Source organism: Wolffia australiana, chromosome 6 (assembly GCF_029677425.1).
Source record: "Wolffia australiana isolate 7733 chromosome 6, ASM2967742v1".
NCBI lineage: Eukaryota > Viridiplantae > Streptophyta > Magnoliopsida > Alismatales > Araceae > Wolffia > Wolffia australiana.
The window spans coordinates 5530313-5548352 of NC_135840.1; the positions used below are offsets into that span (position 1 = coordinate 5530313).

At 39.5% G+C, this 18040-nt stretch overlaps 3 protein-coding genes across 13 annotated transcripts; 2 read left to right on the plus strand and 1 right to left on the minus strand.

The window, feature by feature from the left end:
- Nucleotides 1-312: 312 nt before the first annotated feature.
- Nucleotides 313-2880, plus strand: LOC144704298 (cyclin-dependent kinase-activating kinase assembly factor-related / CDK-activating kinase assembly factor-like protein). Its single transcript, XM_078576669.1, has 5 exons — nucleotides 313-503; nucleotides 1842-1915; nucleotides 2001-2104; nucleotides 2179-2247; nucleotides 2569-2880. The coding sequence occupies exons 1-5, from the start codon at nucleotides 436-438 to the stop codon at nucleotides 2806-2808; spliced, it is 555 nt and encodes a 184-aa protein (XP_078432795.1). The 5' UTR covers nucleotides 313-435; the 3' UTR covers nucleotides 2809-2880.
- A 299-nt stretch (nucleotides 2881-3179) lies between these two features.
- On the minus strand, nucleotides 3180-6036 carry LOC144704296 (P-loop containing nucleoside triphosphate hydrolases superfamily protein). Of its 2 annotated transcripts, XM_078576667.1 has the most exons (9): nucleotides 5822-6036; nucleotides 5204-5312; nucleotides 5019-5100; nucleotides 4608-4693; nucleotides 4355-4458; nucleotides 4122-4252; nucleotides 3926-4019; nucleotides 3670-3725; nucleotides 3180-3389 (listed from the first exon to the last, which is right to left on the minus strand). In XM_078576667.1, the coding sequence occupies exons 1-9, from the start codon at nucleotides 5864-5866 to the stop codon at nucleotides 3296-3298; spliced, it is 801 nt and encodes a 266-aa protein (XP_078432793.1). In that variant the 5' UTR covers nucleotides 5867-6036; the 3' UTR covers nucleotides 3180-3295. The 2 variants fall into 2 exon arrangements, with proteins under 2 accessions (XP_078432793.1, XP_078432794.1); XM_078576668.1 differs by lacking the exon at nucleotides 5204-5312.
- Nucleotides 6037-11372: 5336 nt separating this feature from the next.
- Nucleotides 11373-17968, plus strand: LOC144704638 (uncharacterized). Of its 10 annotated transcripts, XR_013581874.1 has the most exons (10): nucleotides 11373-11520; nucleotides 11958-12021; nucleotides 13535-14185; nucleotides 14277-14357; nucleotides 14453-14587; nucleotides 16240-16610; nucleotides 16912-16985; nucleotides 17080-17120; nucleotides 17424-17508; nucleotides 17611-17968. XR_013581874.1 is itself a non-coding variant. In XM_078577123.1 (6 exons), the coding sequence occupies exons 1-6, from the start codon at nucleotides 11498-11500 to the stop codon at nucleotides 14832-14834; spliced, it is 1086 nt and encodes a 361-aa protein (XP_078433249.1). In that variant the 5' UTR covers nucleotides 11373-11497; the 3' UTR covers nucleotides 14835-14931. The 10 variants fall into 10 exon arrangements, 1 of the variants encoding a protein (XP_078433249.1); XR_013581876.1 differs by having other exon boundaries at nucleotides 16912-17120; nucleotides 17600-17968; XR_013581873.1 differs by having other exon boundaries at nucleotides 16912-17120.
- The last annotated feature ends 72 nt before the right edge of the window (nucleotides 17969-18040 follow it).

Sequence of the window (18040 nt, forward strand, 5' to 3'; positions counted from 1 at the left end):
TGCTGAAGGGTCATTGTATTTTATGAAGGATAGTATCATCTTTTATGAAGGACATTTAATAACAGTTCCTTCCAAATCTGGGACAATATCAGCCCAGGCCTCAAATTCTACACATACTCAAATTCTACACATACACATACTACATAGAGTTCTTGACAGACAAATTCAGAAGGAATAAGGCTCTCAGAGTCCGGGAACGTATCGGACGGGACGAAAGAACTGGGACGATGGACCCCGGCAGGACGTCGGCTATCCGACGGTGGGGATCGAGAGAGAGAGAGAGAGAGAGAGAGAGAGAGAGAGAGAGAGAGAGAGAGAGAGAGAGAGAGTTGGCGTAGGTTAAGGGGTTTGGGGGAGAGAAAAGCTCTGCGAGTTTTGTTCGTCGTTCTTCTCTGTGATTTGACAAAGTCTGAATCTTTGTTGGAGAAGAAGGTCATGGTGGCGGCCTCGGGCAGCAACCCATATGCCAAAGAGATGGCCGTGCGCAGAAGGATCACAAATATGTACCCTTCAAACCCATCTCTCTCTCTATCTATGCATCTCTCTCTCTTCCTCTATCTATCTCTCTTTCTTTGCCTCTCTCTCAATCTCACTGCTCTCTCTCTCGCTGTTCTTGCTTTCTCTCTGATCTTGTGTTCTTGTTCTCTCTTTCCCTGCTCTCTCTCGCTCTTCTCTCTCTCTCTCTTGTTTCCGCTCTCTTTCTCTGTTCTCTGCCTCTTTCTGTCCCTTTTTGATCCCCCCCTGATCCCTTTCTCAAACCCATTTCTCTCTCTTTCTCTTTCTCTCTCTTTGTCTCTCCCTGGTCTCTCTCGAACCCCCTTTCTATCTGCTTTTGCTCTATGTTTATTTCTCTCTGTCTACAAATCAATCAATTCGCCATTCATCCATCCATCTTTCTCTGTCCCCTCTTTGTCTCTTCCTGATATCTCTCTAACCCTCTTTCTATCTGTTTTTGCTCTATGTTTATTTCTCTTTGTGTACAAATCCATCAATTCGCCGTCCATCCATCCATCTCTCTGTCCCCTCTTTGTCTCTTCCTGATATCTCTCTAACTCTCTCTGTATCTGTTTTTCTCTATGTTTCTCTATCTGTCTACATATCTATCAATTCGCCATCCATCCATCCATATCTCTCTCTCTTTCTCTTCTCTGTCTCATCCTGATATCTCTATTACGCTCTCTCTATCTTCCTTTCTCTATGTTTATCTCTCTCTGTCTCCATATCTATCAATTCAGCATCCATCCATCCATCCGTCCGTCCATCCGTCCATCTCTCTCTTTCCCTTCTCTGTCTCTTCCTGATATTTCTATTAAGAGCTCTCTATCTTCCTTTCTCTATGTTTATCTCTCTCTGTCACCATATCTATAAATTCAGCCTTCTTTGTCTCTTCCTGATATCTCTATTACGCTCTCTCTATCTTCCTTTCTCTATGTTTATCTCTCTCTGTCATCATATCTATCAATTCAGCCATCCATCCATCCATCCATCCATCAATCTCTCTCTCTTTCCCTTCTTTGTCTCTTCCTGATATCTCTATTACGCTCTCTCTATCTTCCTTTCTCTATGGTTATCTCTCTCTGTCACCATATCTATCAATTCAGCCATCCATCCATCTCTCTCTCTTTCCCTTCTTTGTCTCTTCCTGATATCTCTATTACGTTCTCTCTATCTTCCTTTCTCTATGGTTATCTCTCTTTCTCACCATATCTACCAATTCAGCCATCCATCCATCTCTCTCTGCCTCTATCTCTATCTATCTATACTTTTCTCTCGCCATATCTATCTCTGCTCTCACTCTCTCTCTAGTAGATGCATTTCTCTAAATTCCAATCCAAATGCAGATTTAACAAAAGGGAAGAAGATTTCCCTTCGCTGAGGGAGTACAACGACTACTTGGAAGAAGTGGAGGATATGAGTATGTATGCAGTAGCTCCTCCCTCTCTCTTTTAGTGTAATTTCAGACCTTCGTCTTGACCCATGTCTTCAATTTCTCTATCTAGCATTCAATTTGATCGAAGGGATAGATGTTCCTGCTATTGAAGCAAAAATTGCCCAGTACCAGATCGAAAACGCAGAGCAAATAATCATTTCTAGAGCACGCAGGGTACCCAAATTCACTGAAATCCCAAACCCTAAATCCCAAATTCCAAACCTTTCTTTATGAAACTCTAATTGCAGGCTGAAGAGCTTGCAGCTTCCTACGCCGCAAGCAAGATGCCAGCTGCTCAGTCCGTTGACTCTGAACCTGTGAGCACCTCTAAATCAAGCATTAATTTTTTGAATTTCCTGAACTTGTGCAATTTTTTTTGAGAAAATATGAACAACTTTTGGAATAATCAAAATGAGCGCTGACCAGAAAGTTGCTGAATTTTCACAGTTTGTCATTTGAGCGGCAGGAAATTTTCATGTTTTTTCAAATGTTTTCAGCAATTAAAACATCAGGTCGATCTTCAGGCAAAATGTGCTGAACTTTAGGATAATGAAAAAACGTTGACCAGAAAATCATTCAATTTTCATGATATATGATTTGAGGTGGTGGAGTTTTCAAATTTTCTGAAATGTTTTCAGCAATTGAGTCAACCTTCAGGCCACTACGCGCCGACTGCTCTGCCTGGCGGTGGATTTGTGCAGCCAAGGCCTATCGGCGGTGCACCGCAGCCGACACCGGTCCATGGTGACATCAACTCCGTCGAAGACGAGGCGGCACAACGGCTTCGAGCCAATCGTGCCGCCAGAGCCGGTGGGTGGACCGCAGAGTTGACCCGGAAGCGTGCTCTGGAAGAAGCCTTCTCCAGCCTCTGCGTGTGATCTTTGAAAGTACACTTGGAAATATAATCATATTTCATCTATGCACACAATTATCGGAAAATGTAAGAAAAACTCAGAATCAACCCTGAATTATGCGGTTCAGGCTATACAGTCACCCCGCATGGATTTCGAAGAAGCCTTTCTGTTGCCTCTGCGTGTGATCTTTGAAAGTACACTTGGAAATATGATAAATTTTCTTCAATGCACAGAGTAATTGAAAAATGTAGGAATAATCCAGAAGTATGGAAACGCATGATCAACCATGAATTATGCGGTTGATCTTGGAAGACTCTGACATAATTGGAAAATGTAATAATTTTCTTCTATGCACAGAGTTCTAGGTAAACGTAGGGAAAGGAGAGAATTAGGGATATTGGGCATGATCAATCCTAGATTATGCGTTTAAAAGTATACAGTCGGCCAATGGATTTAGAGGAAAGTTGAGGCCTTCAAGGGCTGACTGGACAAAAACTTACGACTGGCCTGGTTAATCATCTTCTGGATCGAAATCTCGCACTTTGACGTCGGCATCTTCTCCATACTGAATGCAGTTATCAATGTACGATAGAACATACTGAATGCTGCAAAGTTTGAAACCAAGATAGATATCATGATGTGAACTCTTTCTAAAACGATGAAATAAAGTACTCGAATGTAGAATGGAATCTCTCGACTTTCAGGGTAGAAAATAGAATGGAAATAAAGTACTCGAATGTAGAAGTGTTGAATTATTTATTACCGACCGTTCATAGATAGACTCAAGCATTTTATTTGCATCAGACGCTAGCATTGATTACATAAATTATACCCTTGGCTTGTCATTCATCTTTAAAAGATTGATATTAGTAATGGACGACTGACCTGCTCTGCTTCCTCAAATCCAACGGCAAGAAATTCACCATGCTAAAATCATCAACCTGGCCAAGAGAATGAAGCTATTGATATCGCATCAAGTAATAAACTTTTCAAAAAGATGCCTATATAAAAAGCATGTTTCATGATCTGAAGCATAAAAGGCAAAAAATAATAATTAAGCATAGCCTTGCGTATTGAGTCCAGATAAATACAAATTTGAGACAACTAGTATGAATATATATAAATTTAACTAGCATCTCACCAGCTCTGCCAAGGCTTTATTTAATTTCGCGAACTGAGGTGCCATTCGCTGATTCAACTCTGAGACCAAGACTTTGGCCTCCGGATTTAAGAAGCTGCAAGCGAAGAAAACGAAAACCAGTATAAGAAAAAAAACAACAGCGAAAAATAGCCAAAGAAAATCTAGAAAAAAACATGATCTCCTTTTTTCAACTCACTCTTCAATATCCTTCTTGTTCTTGACAAGGTCCATTTTGGATAAAATATTGACGTGAGGTAATTCGAGCTGAACCATCGCAGAGAGAGAGGCCATGCACCCGCTTATATACTTGGAAACGTCAGTAATGAACTAAAGAAGGAAGAAATAATTAATTAATCAGAATAAAAAAGGAAAAAAAGAGTTCAGTTTTTTCGATACGGATATGATTTTTTCGATAATGCAAAAACAAACCTGAGAATCAAGCAAGAAAACAGCGCAGACATTGAAATTTTTGCGCTTCAGATGGTCCACAAAATTCTTAAGAACTGGAACGTGAGTAAACAGTTCTATTTGACCTGCACACAGCAAGTTGGAGGACGATTCCAAGAAACTCAGTCAAATAATGGGTATGCAGACAGACAATCATAAGACTTAAATCTATACTGTAATTGAAATAAGAGCAAATAAGAGTAGAAACATTAAGTTTCATGACTTGAGGAAGTACCTGGGCAATCGAATACAAGGTAATCATCATCCAAATAATTGGCCAGTTCTTCTTCCAGCCAATCGTCTAAATTCTCCTGTAAATGTCTAAATTACGCTAAGAAAATCCAAGCTAATTGGCCACATTCCATTTGATTTATTATATCTTAAAAAAAACTGAAACAGTATAGCAAAAATACTCAATGCACTAACAAATATGTAAAGTTGGCGATCCTGCGAATCGAAAATCAATTTTACCTCACGGAATAAAATAAATCTTGCATAAAGAAATTAAATCATGGGAAACCACTACGCAAGAACCAATCCGAGAAAGGTAAAATATTTTTATGCTCAAAAGAATGCATTACAAGCAAAAGATACTAGATGTATTAGAATTCCGAGAAAGGTAGAGCATTTCATAGAAAAAGGATACTCCATGCAGTAAATGAGTCCACCATTCGGTCCAAGATCAAGCTCTTCCATCACATCGTCGAGGGATATCAGTTCTCTAATATCTGCACGAATTTGGCTTACAGATTTAAACTTCTGATGGAATGAAATCATCATTAAAACGAATAAAGTCTCTAAATCGAGAAAAATAAGCGGATTTGGGTTCACCAATTGCCACAGGATAGTCAAAACTCTCGGCAGCAGGATCCAGGTTGATAACGTGGATAGTACGCCTCATTGTCTCGCAGTACTGATATAAGCTGGAACAGTATGTAGACTGGGAAATAGAAAATGTAATAAAAAATCAAAGTTCCGTATCCCCGAATGACATTAAAGTTTACGAGAGTATGATTCTTATACATCATCCAATCCTGAACGTCATTACGTCTGGAAATAAGCCAAATTTAGAACCCTCTGAGCCATCCGACCATCCCATGACTTCAATGCAACTCCGTAAACCAACTAGTATAGTAATTATCTTATACATACCGATAGAAATAATACATAAAAAAATCAAAATTTCGCACGCCCGAAATGAAAATAAAGTTTACAAGAGCATGATTATCATCCACATTCCAGTCCTCAATGTCATTACGTCTGAAAAAAACCAAATTTAAGACCCTCTGAGCCATCAGAAAATCCCTTGACTTCAATACACTGCATAAAGCAACTAGTATAGTAATTATCTTACACATACCGATCGAAACACGCTAGTTAAGCTCAAAAAAATTGGAAACCCGGAAGTAATCTGGACAATAAGAGTCTAAAATAAAGAGGGATTGCGACCTTTCCGCATCCAGCAGGGCCGATGACGAGTTGGGCATAACCCATGATGACGAATCCGATTTTTTCCGTCGGCCTCAGCGAGAGACAACGTCGGATCAAACCATTAGTATATGAGTGTAGGTCAGAACTGAGAGAACAGATCAAACGAGGATGAAAGGATCGCGGAATATTTGAAGGGGTTGGAGGCGAAGGACAAAGGCGGAAATTGTGGCGGAAAGCGCGGTCTGATATTTAGTTGCGGAATATTATATAACTTTAATCATGAGAAACTTAAAATTAGTAGAGATAAAGATTATTTCGAATCTACATAACATGGAGATAAAAATTAGTAGATAATAGAATACTTCGTATTTTACAGTTATATTGGTTTCTGGGTACTATCAGAAACCAGATTTTGCAAGTTTTTGATGATAAGTTAGGTAGCCAGTAGCATGTACCAACTGCATAAGGAATGGAGGTAGGACATAAGAATATGGATACAATCTTCTTATATAGGTTTTGGGTTGTACCATTATCCTATGTTGGATAGTATACTTCCTACAGCTCTTAAATTCTCACTTTTCATCTACCAAATATAGACTAAGGGCCTTATGCCAGTGAATGTGGGCAAGCTCCATGACCCATGATTGACATGATATTAATTCTTCCATGATCTTCTCTTCTTCCAGGCTTGGGGACGAATGATGGATGACATAAGCAGACGAGATGAACATCATTTCAGTCATCGGTCACATAGCCTAGTTTAAAACATAAGATATAACAGACTAAGGATGGTTGTAAACTCGTGAGCAGTTCAACCCGTCTCACTAGAGGACCCAAGAAATCACAAATTTGATGTGCTCAGGTGATTTGATCATTCAATTCATACATGCCGTTTCGATTCCATTACAAGTCTTCTGCAGCAGTTATCCAATTTGTTTCATCTAGATCGAGGCCATAAAAACCAATAGTGAATCCGTCAAGTAAGTTTTTACAGAGCAACCTTTGGGGTGCATCACTTAGGGGGAGTTCTCTTGTGTGTGTTTGCTCCTTTGTGGTATCTATAGACTTAAAAGAGATAATGTGCCTTTATTGTGAACTTTAGGTATCTTCTCACCAAACCTAAAGTCGTGATTAATGTCACACGGTATTTCTCGCAGTTTATGTTGATGATATTCTTGCGATGAGAAGTGACGAGGCAGGATTTTTTGCTACTACAGTCTATCTCTAATAACACCTTGCCATAAGATATTTGGGAACACTCACTATTTCCTCAGGATTGAGTTTTCTTATCAAACACTTGATCTCTCTCTGCCTCAAAGGAGATATGGTCTTGATCTTCTTTAGGAAACAGGATTCTAGTATTCAAACTTGAATCACCGCGGATGATTCAAGTACTCAACCACTCTTTGGGAATGATAATTAGTGATTGTTGGGGAAATAAATATATTTACTATTACTCATCTTGTCATTGTGCATTATATCATAGTACTCCACCAGTTTATGTAAGAACCTCGTAAGCCTAACTAGGAGGGTTCACTAGGAGTAGTGGCATAAATCAAATTAACTCCGTTGAAGGGATTTATCTACAAGCGTCATGCTCACCTACATTTTGAAGCATATTTAGACACGGGTTTGTTGGAAACAAGGGAAACCAACGTTTGATGACTAGCTATTACACCTATGTTGGAGGTAACATTGCCACCTTGCATGCTATAAATCATAATGTATTGTCATGCTCTAGTGTAGAAATTGAATATCGTGCCATAACCGAGATGGTTTGACCTTACTCTCTTTTGGATTGATCATATTGATATTGATTTTATTTTGTATGTTATCACTACATCACATGTTTCTTCATCCAACTAACTTAAAAATTTTGAAACTGCTCCATCCAATTAACTAGAAACAAGGGCGACCAAATTGATGGAAATATATGTGGTCGACAAGCCAATCACACATTCCACATCTCGTTCCATGTTCATTAATAAAACATATTCATTATAGCACACATGTGATGCGTATAATGAAGTCCATGAATACATGATCGGACTTGGTGAATTATGATGAGATCACTAGTCTTTAAGCATGTGTTCTAAACATTCCTATTCGAAGGATACGCGAGAAGGACATCGAAGTATCTGGATAGAATAGCACTTTCTAGCCTCACTCATATGATGAGTATGGTTGTTCTCATAGCCATTGGTGTGGGGACACTAAAGATAGACAGTGGGTGCTCTTTAGTGGAAAGATTTCACTAAATTGATCCATATGAATCCCTGAATGGTATTATACCGAACTGTCAATCAGGTTGATTCACGTCACGGTTGTGTAAGTGGTCCTTAGACCTGAGACACCAAAGACGTCTTATGGACGGACGGTTGTACTTTGGCTATGGCCAACGAGTCTCTAATCATGGGATTCTAAACGGTCTTAGTTCGGGTACATCAAGAAGTTTACGAAGATGATTGAGTGGTCAAGATGGGATCGTCCACCCTCGGTATAAGAGGTGAGAGCTCAAGGAAGATGATGCAATGAAGTCCTCGGCCAAGGCAATGAAATATCGGAGAAGAGTTCTCCGATGATTTCTGAATGCATCAGTACTAACTCGGATGATCGATTAGGGTTTGACAGTTGACCATACCCTATGTTGTCCAAGGAGCGTCAAGTGGATGAGGGATTATACATACACGATAACCGATGACGAACAGGTTCCATGAGTGAGTTGATATACACTCCTTTGTATCTTCTAGGACACGAGGTGTAGCTTGGCACCCCACGTGTCGGAATCTCGACCTATCGATTGGGTTGAATCGATCCGACGTTAATTAATCTATATGATGATATAGTTAATTAATTTGGAAGGCCAATAAAGGTTATTGGGCCACTGGAGTCGTTAACTAGACTGATACATTGGCCTAGAGGGTCACACGCAAATGGTCTTTTGGATGTTGGAAGATATACTGAAGTTTTGGGATTTTTTATGAAAAATACCCACTTAGTATAAATAGGGGAAGGCCCTGAACGAAATTCACCCAGGCCAGAATTGTTCAGGGGCCTTTCCCCTTCTTCTCTACTCTCCCCACACCCCTTCTCCATCCATGATGTGATCGGGACAACGTAACGACGTCGACGGAGAAAGAACGGGGCTCGTCAACGAGAAGGAGGAGATCCGACGTGCCGAGGACTGTGTGGATACGTCTAGAGGTGCACACTTGAGCAGTTTGACTCGTCTCGCTCTGGGATCGAAGAAATCACGAATGAGATTCATGTAAAGGTACTTCGTTTAATGTTTTTCGATGACTGTTTGATTCATTCACGGCTTCCTCTGCGAATCTTTTTTCATTTGTTCATCCAGATCTAGGCCTTTAGAACCCAACACAAATCACATGGGTATAGATCAAACATGTGATTTCTTGGATCCTCTAGTGAGACAGGTTGAGATGCTCGTGTGTGTGGTCTATAGATTGCCTTGTTCTATAAAAATTACTTGATGAAGTAATTGTTGGGTTCTATGGCATTGATCTATGAAAGAAATCGGATTCCTGAAGCAGAAGACTTGTAACGGAATTGAAAAGGCACATATGAATTGAGTGATTAAATAACCTGGGCATAGATGTTATTTCTTGGATACTTTAATGAGACGTGTTGAGCTGCTCACATGTGATGTCTCTAGAGCATAAATTTGTCTTGTTCATGGTGGAAGGTAAGGATCTAACTTGAGTTCCAAATACTTACATTGCCATATTATTCTCAACAGTTCTTCATTCCATCGATTCCGTCCATTACATCTATCTCTTCCATTTCCTTAACCTTTGATTATCTCGGTTCTCATCATTCAACTGTGCCTCGTCATCCAAAAATAATACACACACACACATAAATATATATATACTAAATAAGTATATATCCCTACTTATCATCATTCCCATCTGTTCACATTTCTGCACTTTATTCCTTGTATATATACTATCTTTTTAACCCATGTTTTCACAAAATCATTATACATGTTATAATTATTATTAACAACCTTATTATTTCTTTATATATTTTCGTATAATTACCCATTATCATCCCCTAATCGCCATTTAAATAATAAATAGTCCCCACTCTCTGTTCCATTTTGAGATAACACTTACTTTTCATGATCAAATTATATTTTTAAGAGTCAAGTTCATACATAAAATTTATTTATTGACTAAATTATACAAAACAAATTAAACCCCTAAAATTGACTTTATCAGTTAGTATTGGGAGAATGGACAACTTATCATAGAGGTTCATTGGAAAATTGGATTACCAACAATATAGTGAAAATGATGACACTAAGACATTGTAATTCAAACCTAATAAGTTAAAGAGTGTAAATCCACATTCAGGTGTCAATCATCATGTGCCTTTCGTGGCGCATAAGCTGGCCTTATTTTCAAAGATCGCCCCGAGGCATATCTTCCCTAAGAATTCATTTTAAGCTGGTTTAACAAAATATGTACCTGATGGCTTTATCAAGGCAGTCAATAAAATAAACACTATCCAACAGACAGCCACCTTGCTTGAAGAGACGCTGGCACTGGTTTGATGGTTAGTTACACAAATTTTTATGTCAACACAAATATAGGAACAATACATCAATGCATGCAAGTACACATGCCCATGTATAATTGGTCGAGAAAACAGATCGTATGAAAGTGGCATTATAATTCACACTGCCCCATCATCCCTTTGTTATTTTGTTATTAAAGCCTTATTACTTTGATTTTTTTCAGAGTCTATGACAAAGACGAATTTTGAGACAGATAATTACACTCCCAATCATGTCCCCTAGTTTTAGAGGAAAAAGTGATGCATGGGAAAATCTAAGGAGAGAGGGAGAAAAAACTGAAAATCAAAGTAGAAGATTGAACTAACTTCTAGCCTTGATACCGGCCGATCCAGAAAGTGGTTTGTGCTGAAATCTGAAGCGCAAAATTCATGATTATGTCATTTATACATCCAGCCCCTAAGATATATTAGAGTAAGCAAAAACTCTGCACGAAATTTCATGAATGGGGGCAATATTGCCCTCATATTTTTAAAACCCACTAAAGTGCCATTAGGAGGTAGGAGATGGATATGGGGCAACATTGTCCTAAAAAATTAGAACCCCACAAAAGTGCCATAATGAGGTAGGAGGATATGGGGCAACATTGTCCTAACTTTATAATCCCACTAAAGTACCACTAAAGTACCATTAGCAAAAACCTAAGATATATTAGATAAATAGTGCAACACTATTGTAATTTTTTTTACCCCACTAAAGTACCATCAGGAGATAAGAGAGAGATAGAGGGCAACATTTTCCACTAAACATTATTTTTCCTAAAATATTTTGCATCCTAAAACCTTCACATCATCACATCCAAGGCCACGTAATCGTCACCGTCATCCAAACGACGAACACGATGACGGATACTTGGCGCTTTCTAAGCCATATTATCGTCATCCAATATTTTGACCGTTGCGCGAAATTCTTGCTAACGGTATATATTACCAATCAGGCTACCGTTGGCGCCATTCATCATCTTTCCCCGCCAACTTCGCACCTCTTCTTCTTCTTCTTCTTCTTCATCTACTTCTTCTTCTGGTTCTTCGTGCAATTTGATCGCCAGTTCTTGGGAAATATTCTCGTTTTCGCTGCCATCAGATCAATCGAACGACATGGAAGGCGGATTTTCTCGAAAGTACGAGCGAAATTGCGATCTTGGCGTCCGCTTTCGTTTCTTCTTCTTCTTATTATTATCCGCATAAGAATTTACATTCCGCCTCGTTCTTTATTCTCATTTTTCCCATTTTCTTACATTCTTGATGTTCGCATTCCCGATCAACGGAAGCGGATAGAGTAGTTTGATTTTTTTCTGTCTTTTTCGATGTGGGCAGACGGCGAGAGATTTATTTTAAAGAAATAGATTGATTTTCGTCGATTTTTTTTAATCTTCTTGATGTGGTGAATCGACGTCTTGTTTCTTGACGGGAAGCAGCGGAAGAGGAAAGAAAGAAACCCGTCGAGGAGAACAGAAGGATTTGTTTTTTTTTTTTTTTAATCTCGATTTTTCTGTTGAAAAGAATAGTTGCTTGAATATGTATGTTTTTGAAAAGGGTGGTATTGTTTGGATCTCAGCTACCGAGGAAGAGGGAGAAGGATATTCGCGCCTGCACCCGTGAACAACGCCGAGATAATTGACGTGAGCGATTCTCTCTCTCTCTCTCTCACTCTCTCCCTCTCGCTCTCTCTTATTCTCTCTCTTTCTCTTAGATTCTCTCGCTCGCTCTCTCTCTCATTCTTTCCCATTTTTTCGCTCTTACTCTCTCATTCTCTCTCTCTTTTCACTTTGATTTTCTCTTCCTCTCTCTCTCTCTCTCATTTTTTCTCTCCTGTTCTCTCTGATTCTCTCTCTCCCTCTCTCTAATTTTTTCTCTCCTGCTCTCTCTGCTTCTCTCTCTAAAAATCTCTCTCATTTTTTCTCCTGCTCTCTCGGATTCTCTCTCTAAAAATCTCTCTCATTTTTTCTCCTGCTCTCTCGGATTCTCTCTCTAAAAATCTCTCTCATTTTTCGCTCTCTTGCTCTCTCGGATTCTTTCTCTCTCTCTCTCTCTCATTTTTTCTCCTGCTTTCTCTCATTTTTCTCTCTAATTTTCTCTTGGTCTCTCGCATTTTTTGTCTTGTTCTCTCATTCTGTCTCTCATTTTTTATCTTGCTCCCTCTCATTCTGTCTCTCATTTTTTCTCGCTCGCATTTTTTCTCTTTCTCTCCCTTGCCCTCTCTCATTTTTTTATCTTGCTCCCTCTCATACTGTCTCTCATTTTTTCTCTTTCTCTTTCGCATTTCCTCTCATTCTGTCCCTTGCGCTCTCTCATTTTTTTATCTTGCTCCCTCTCATTCTGTTTCTCATTTCTTTCTCTCTCCTCTTTTCTCGCTCTTGCTTCTCTCATTCTCTTTCTCTTTCTCTCGCTCTCATTTTCTTTCTCTAACTCTCTCTCATTCTCTCTCTGTCTCTCTAATTTCTCTCTTCCTCTGTTTCTCATTTTCGCTCTCTTGCTTTCTCTCGCTCTCTCTCTCTCTCTCTAATTTCTCTCTCTTCCTCTGTTTCTCATTTTCGCTCTCTTGCTTTCTCTCGCTCTCTCTCTCTCTCTCTCTCTCTCTCTCTCTCTCTTCCTCTGTTTCTCATTTTCGCTCTCTCTCTCTCTCTCTCTAATTTCTCTCTCTTCCTCTGTTTCTCATTTTCGCTCTCTCTCTCTCTCTCTAATTTCTCTCTCTTGCTCTGTTTCTCATTTTCGCTCACTTGCTCTCTCTCTCTCTCTCTCTCTCTAATTTCTCTCTCTCTCTCTCTCTCTCTTTCTCTCTCTCTCTCTCTCTCTCTCTCTCTCTCTCTCTCTAATTTCTCTCTCTTGCTCTGTTTCTCATTTTCGCTCACTTGCTCTCTCTCTCTCTCTCTCTCTAATTTCTCTCTCTTGCTCTGTTTCTCATTTTCGCTCACTTGCTCTCTCTCTCTCTAACTTCTCTCTCTTGCTCTGTTTCTCATTTTCGCTCACTTGCTCTCTCTCTTTCTCTCTAATTTCTCTCTCTTGCTCTGTTTCTCATTTTCGCTCTTTCTCTCTCTCTCTCTCTAACTTCTCTCTCTTCTCCTATATCACAATTCACAAACTCGCTTCTTCTCACTCGTTCTTTGCTAACTGGGCTCGATCTCGGATCCACAGGAGGTTCTTGTCCTGGATGAATCTCCAACCCGCGGAGGCCGACATCCCCACAATCCCCCGCCATCCTCCCATTCAAATTCACCTTCGATCAACCGGCGTTCGATCCGCCAACCCACCTCTCCTCACCCCCAATCAACCCATCTCCATCCTCCCTGCAATTCGGCTGGAATCTCTCCTGGAAATCCTTCAGAGCGAAGACCTTCAACGGAGTCGCCCCCTCGGACTGCCCTTCCCAATCAATTCTCCTCTTACCACGTCAATTCCGCTCAATTTCTTGGCGGAATCGGTGGATTTCAGAGGTTGAATCCACTCCAGCGGCCGCCTCCGGTGATTATCCTTCCGCCGTTGATCGGAAGCTCTGTGAATGTTGTGGAGGATTTGGGCGCCGGAGTTCGGGGAATTCATGGTTTTCTGATAAGTCCCGGTTTTCTTGTATTTGGGACTATGATCATGCCCGGATTTTCTGGAGATGGGATCTTGGATTCCTCCTGGTTCTTCCCGCCTGGCTATGGTGTTGCTCTACCCGTGGTGCATTCATACATGCCGGCACTCTATCACGGTCTGCCAGGCGTACAATCTCCAATCCCGCCTGTGACTGTGCATTGGGGGTTTCTGGGTTATGATCGATTTGCTGAACACATGATGATCCAGGTATTTGCTAAATTTTCAATTTTTTTTGAGAAATGTGTTTTTTAACTGTTTAGAATTAAATTTCTCTGTGTATCTCGCTAAATCTGTGTAGGATTTGATGAATATGGGTCAAGAGTCGTATTTTGCTCACTTTGGGAACACCCAAGTTGACATTGATGGCATGACGTATGAGGTCTGGTTAACCAACCCAGCATGGTTATGGCTTTTTATGTGGGGTGTCAATCTCCTCTTTTGTTTAAATTGCCGGTTATTTATTCACATCCGCAGGAAATTCTAGCTTGGGAGGAGCAGGTTGGGAGTGTGACTCCTGAGGTAGATGAGGATGCTGTCCAGAAGAGTCTGAAGAAAGAAAAATATAAATCTTTACCTACTTGCGAGGCCAAATCATGCTGCATCTGCCTGGTAAATTTCTTGTGTTCTTTCCAGTCTCTCATTAAAAAAGGATTTCTAGTCTTTTCTTAATTTTCCAATTAAAGAAGGGTTATTCATCATCAAACTATCGTGATATTCATGTTAGGAAGAGTATGCTGACGGCGAGGAACTGGGCATGTTGAGTTGTGGTCATGATTTTCATGCTTCCTGTATTGGAAGATGGCTGGTTCAGAAGAATTTCTGCCCGATCTGCAAGAAGACGGGCTTGCTCACCTGATATCATCACAATCATCTCTTTTTTTCTCGTTCTTCTGTAAATCAAAATACGAGGAAATTTTTCCACACTTAATCAAAAGTAAATCAAGTTTCAATGCCGTTTGATTCTTTCCCAGCAAAAAAAATGCACACCTTGTGCATTCTATCGATTAAAGATTTATTTCTGAGATGATCGCTCAAGATCATCTAACAACGGCTGAATGCATCTTTTTAAATTATTGGATGATTCTGAAAGGGAGAGCCAAAATATGTATAACAGATAAAGCCTGTAATTCGTGAATGAAAGGGCTCTTTGAATAAAGGTAATTTATCATTGACCTTGTTTAGTTTCCATCGTCATTATCTTAAGATAATTTTTATTGGGCATGTATCTCATGAAAAATATTTTTAAACTAAATTACAAGATGAATGGGAAACTAACTTAACTTTTTCATGGAAACTTTTGTATGTATGGGAAAGTAAATTAACTCTGAAGAACTTTTGTATTTATGGGAAACTAAATTAATTCTGAAGAACTTTTTGAGATGAACATATTTGGTGTAATGCAATGCTTATGGTTTCCAACGATGAGAGATTCTCTGAGACTTTTATCTTTGGCGTGAGTTTCTGATATGAAACAAAAGTTTAAAAGATATTACAATCCTATCGAGTGTTGAATTTATTTTGCGTTATTGCAAACTTATCCTCCTTTCATTCGATCTTGTTCAAAGATAAAACATAATTTGACTTATTAAGAGCGCTGGTATGCGCAGGACTTTTTACTGCTCTCATCCTTTCTCGTGCTCAGCTTTGTCTCTAAATTTCCACCCCTTATCAGTTCTGTCATTACTGGGTTTTCTCTGTATTCTAGAAAACAATTAAAGTTCTTGACTTTTTGGAAAAAATTATCTTAAACTTGTGACCCCATGGTATCTTATAAAATGCTGACAGTTTTTGAAATGCTTTATCCTCAGGATACTTGACTCTTTTCATAGAAAATGATTTTTTTCTCTCTCTAGGAAATCAAGACACATCTATCATGCCAGTTTCATTCATTATATTGCCTGTTAGTGCGGCATTTTTCAGTTCCTAGCGTCATTCCTGATTTTTCCGGGAAATTCTTTTTCCTTGTGTTTTTTTGTGTAATTCATAGATAATAGATAAGGGATACTCTTTGTACGTTAATGTATCCATCGGTCTTCGAACCAGAAGTTTTGAAAACCCAGGGTATTAGTCATGGCTTTTGATATCCTTCTTTCAGTAAGAAAAAGTATATTTTCTACTTTTTGGGGCGCAGAATTCTGAGAATTTTTGTGATCCGAGTTCCTAAGTTATATCGGTTATTTATATCTTCTGTTTTGTTTTATTCTGTATGTCACCATTGGAAAATTTTCCACATCTTGTCTGACATCATCATTGCCATGAAGGGGTTTTATAAAACAGACCAGATGGCCCAGTCCACAGGACGGTGACCTAGCCCATCGGATAGATGACAACAAGCAGAGGGGCAGGGAGACTGTCAAGTTATGGTCAAGACTCATTTTTATACCAACCACAATGCGTGGACATGACAACACCACGATATTCTCCATTTCATCTTTCTCCCATATATTATCTGAGTATAAATCTCTTATGGGATCTTGCTATGGAGAAAACTCTAACATGACTGGTATTCTGTTTCATTCCACTAAGAAGCGTGTAACATTTTTTTGGCAAGTTACCCACCGTTTGATATCAGAGCGAAGAAGTATCCCTTCCCGCTCATTCGGCAGCAAATGATGAAGGTTATTTACTTATGGTAAGCCAATAGCACCTGTAGTATGTAGTTTTGGAACTTATGCTACATGTCTTCTCCTTTATGATTGATATGCTTTCCATTGGTTTTCAAGGATGATGACATAATTGTCACTGTCGATATGTTTTCATTCTCTCTTGTCTGCGGGTAGGATGACGACGATGATTTTTTCTGTCATCACAGCACACCACTCTCCCTCTGTTAACCTCTCTTGCATGTTGAGAGATAATGTCAAAATCATTATCCTTATTGTCATTTTTGTGCAACTGTGATGATGATGATGAAATCGTTGTCTCCTCTGCAGGTAGGATGGTGATGCTGATCTTGTCTTGTCATCGCCTTTCATAACTTTCCTGCTGTTATACAGAATCAGATGAAGTGAGACGATGATAAAATCTTAATTGACATCATTCTCCTGCAAGTTTGTGCGATGATGATGATTTTATTATCTTCTTGATCATCTTGGTCGCAGACGAATGACAAGCAGAGGGCAGGGAGACAGTCGTCGATGAAGTGAGACGATGATAAAATCATTATTGACATCATTCTCATGCAAGCTTGTGTGATGATGATGATTCATCATTGTCGTCATTATCTTGGTCGCAGACGAATGATGATGATGACGATGATGATGTCCAGTGGGTAGGATGAAGATGTTGATGACGATTTTGTCTTGTCATTGACTCGTCATCGTCCTTGCATTGTCATCATCCATGTTGGCAAGCACTCTAATCCCTATGATATCTAGGGTTATTTTTTCTATTCAGCTTCTAGCATCATTTACTTTTTGATGAGGTTTCCTTTAAATAAATTCAGCCCTCCTTGTTGGAGGAAGCAAAGGATCATATTAGAAGTTCCTCTCGGCTATGTTCATCCTGCCACTGGTTTTCTCTCAGGAAAGGTCTATTTTCCCTGTTAACATCCATTGGCCAAGTCTTTCTTGCTGCCTATTCTTGCCAACAATTTTACCGCTGACATCTCCCTCTGATAAGTTCTTTGATAGAACTTACTATAGATGGAAAGGAAAAGAACTTCGTCTTGAGGAAGCTCGTGCGTGGATGTGGGCACATGGCAAGATAAGTATAAATAGCGAGGAGGGCAGGAGTTTCAGAACCAGTATTTGAATTCTCATTTCTGTTCCTGATTGGGGAATCAGAGCTTTGCTCGGCAGGATGGATGTGGGAGAGCTCTGCGACCAGAGGAGAGGAGATCACTTCTCTCCAAGACCTTATTGCTATCATTCTCCTTTGATCTTCTCTCTGACTCTTGTGTTTTCATACACTTGATGGATCACAAGGATTCTTGAATTGTTTCAACATTTGGATATGTTCTTGGAATATACTTATCGTCTTGATTTATTAGATATAACTACCAGGCTTTATCAATGACCTACGGTTTCCTCTCTGTCGCCTTCTGTAGTCACATTTAGTGCT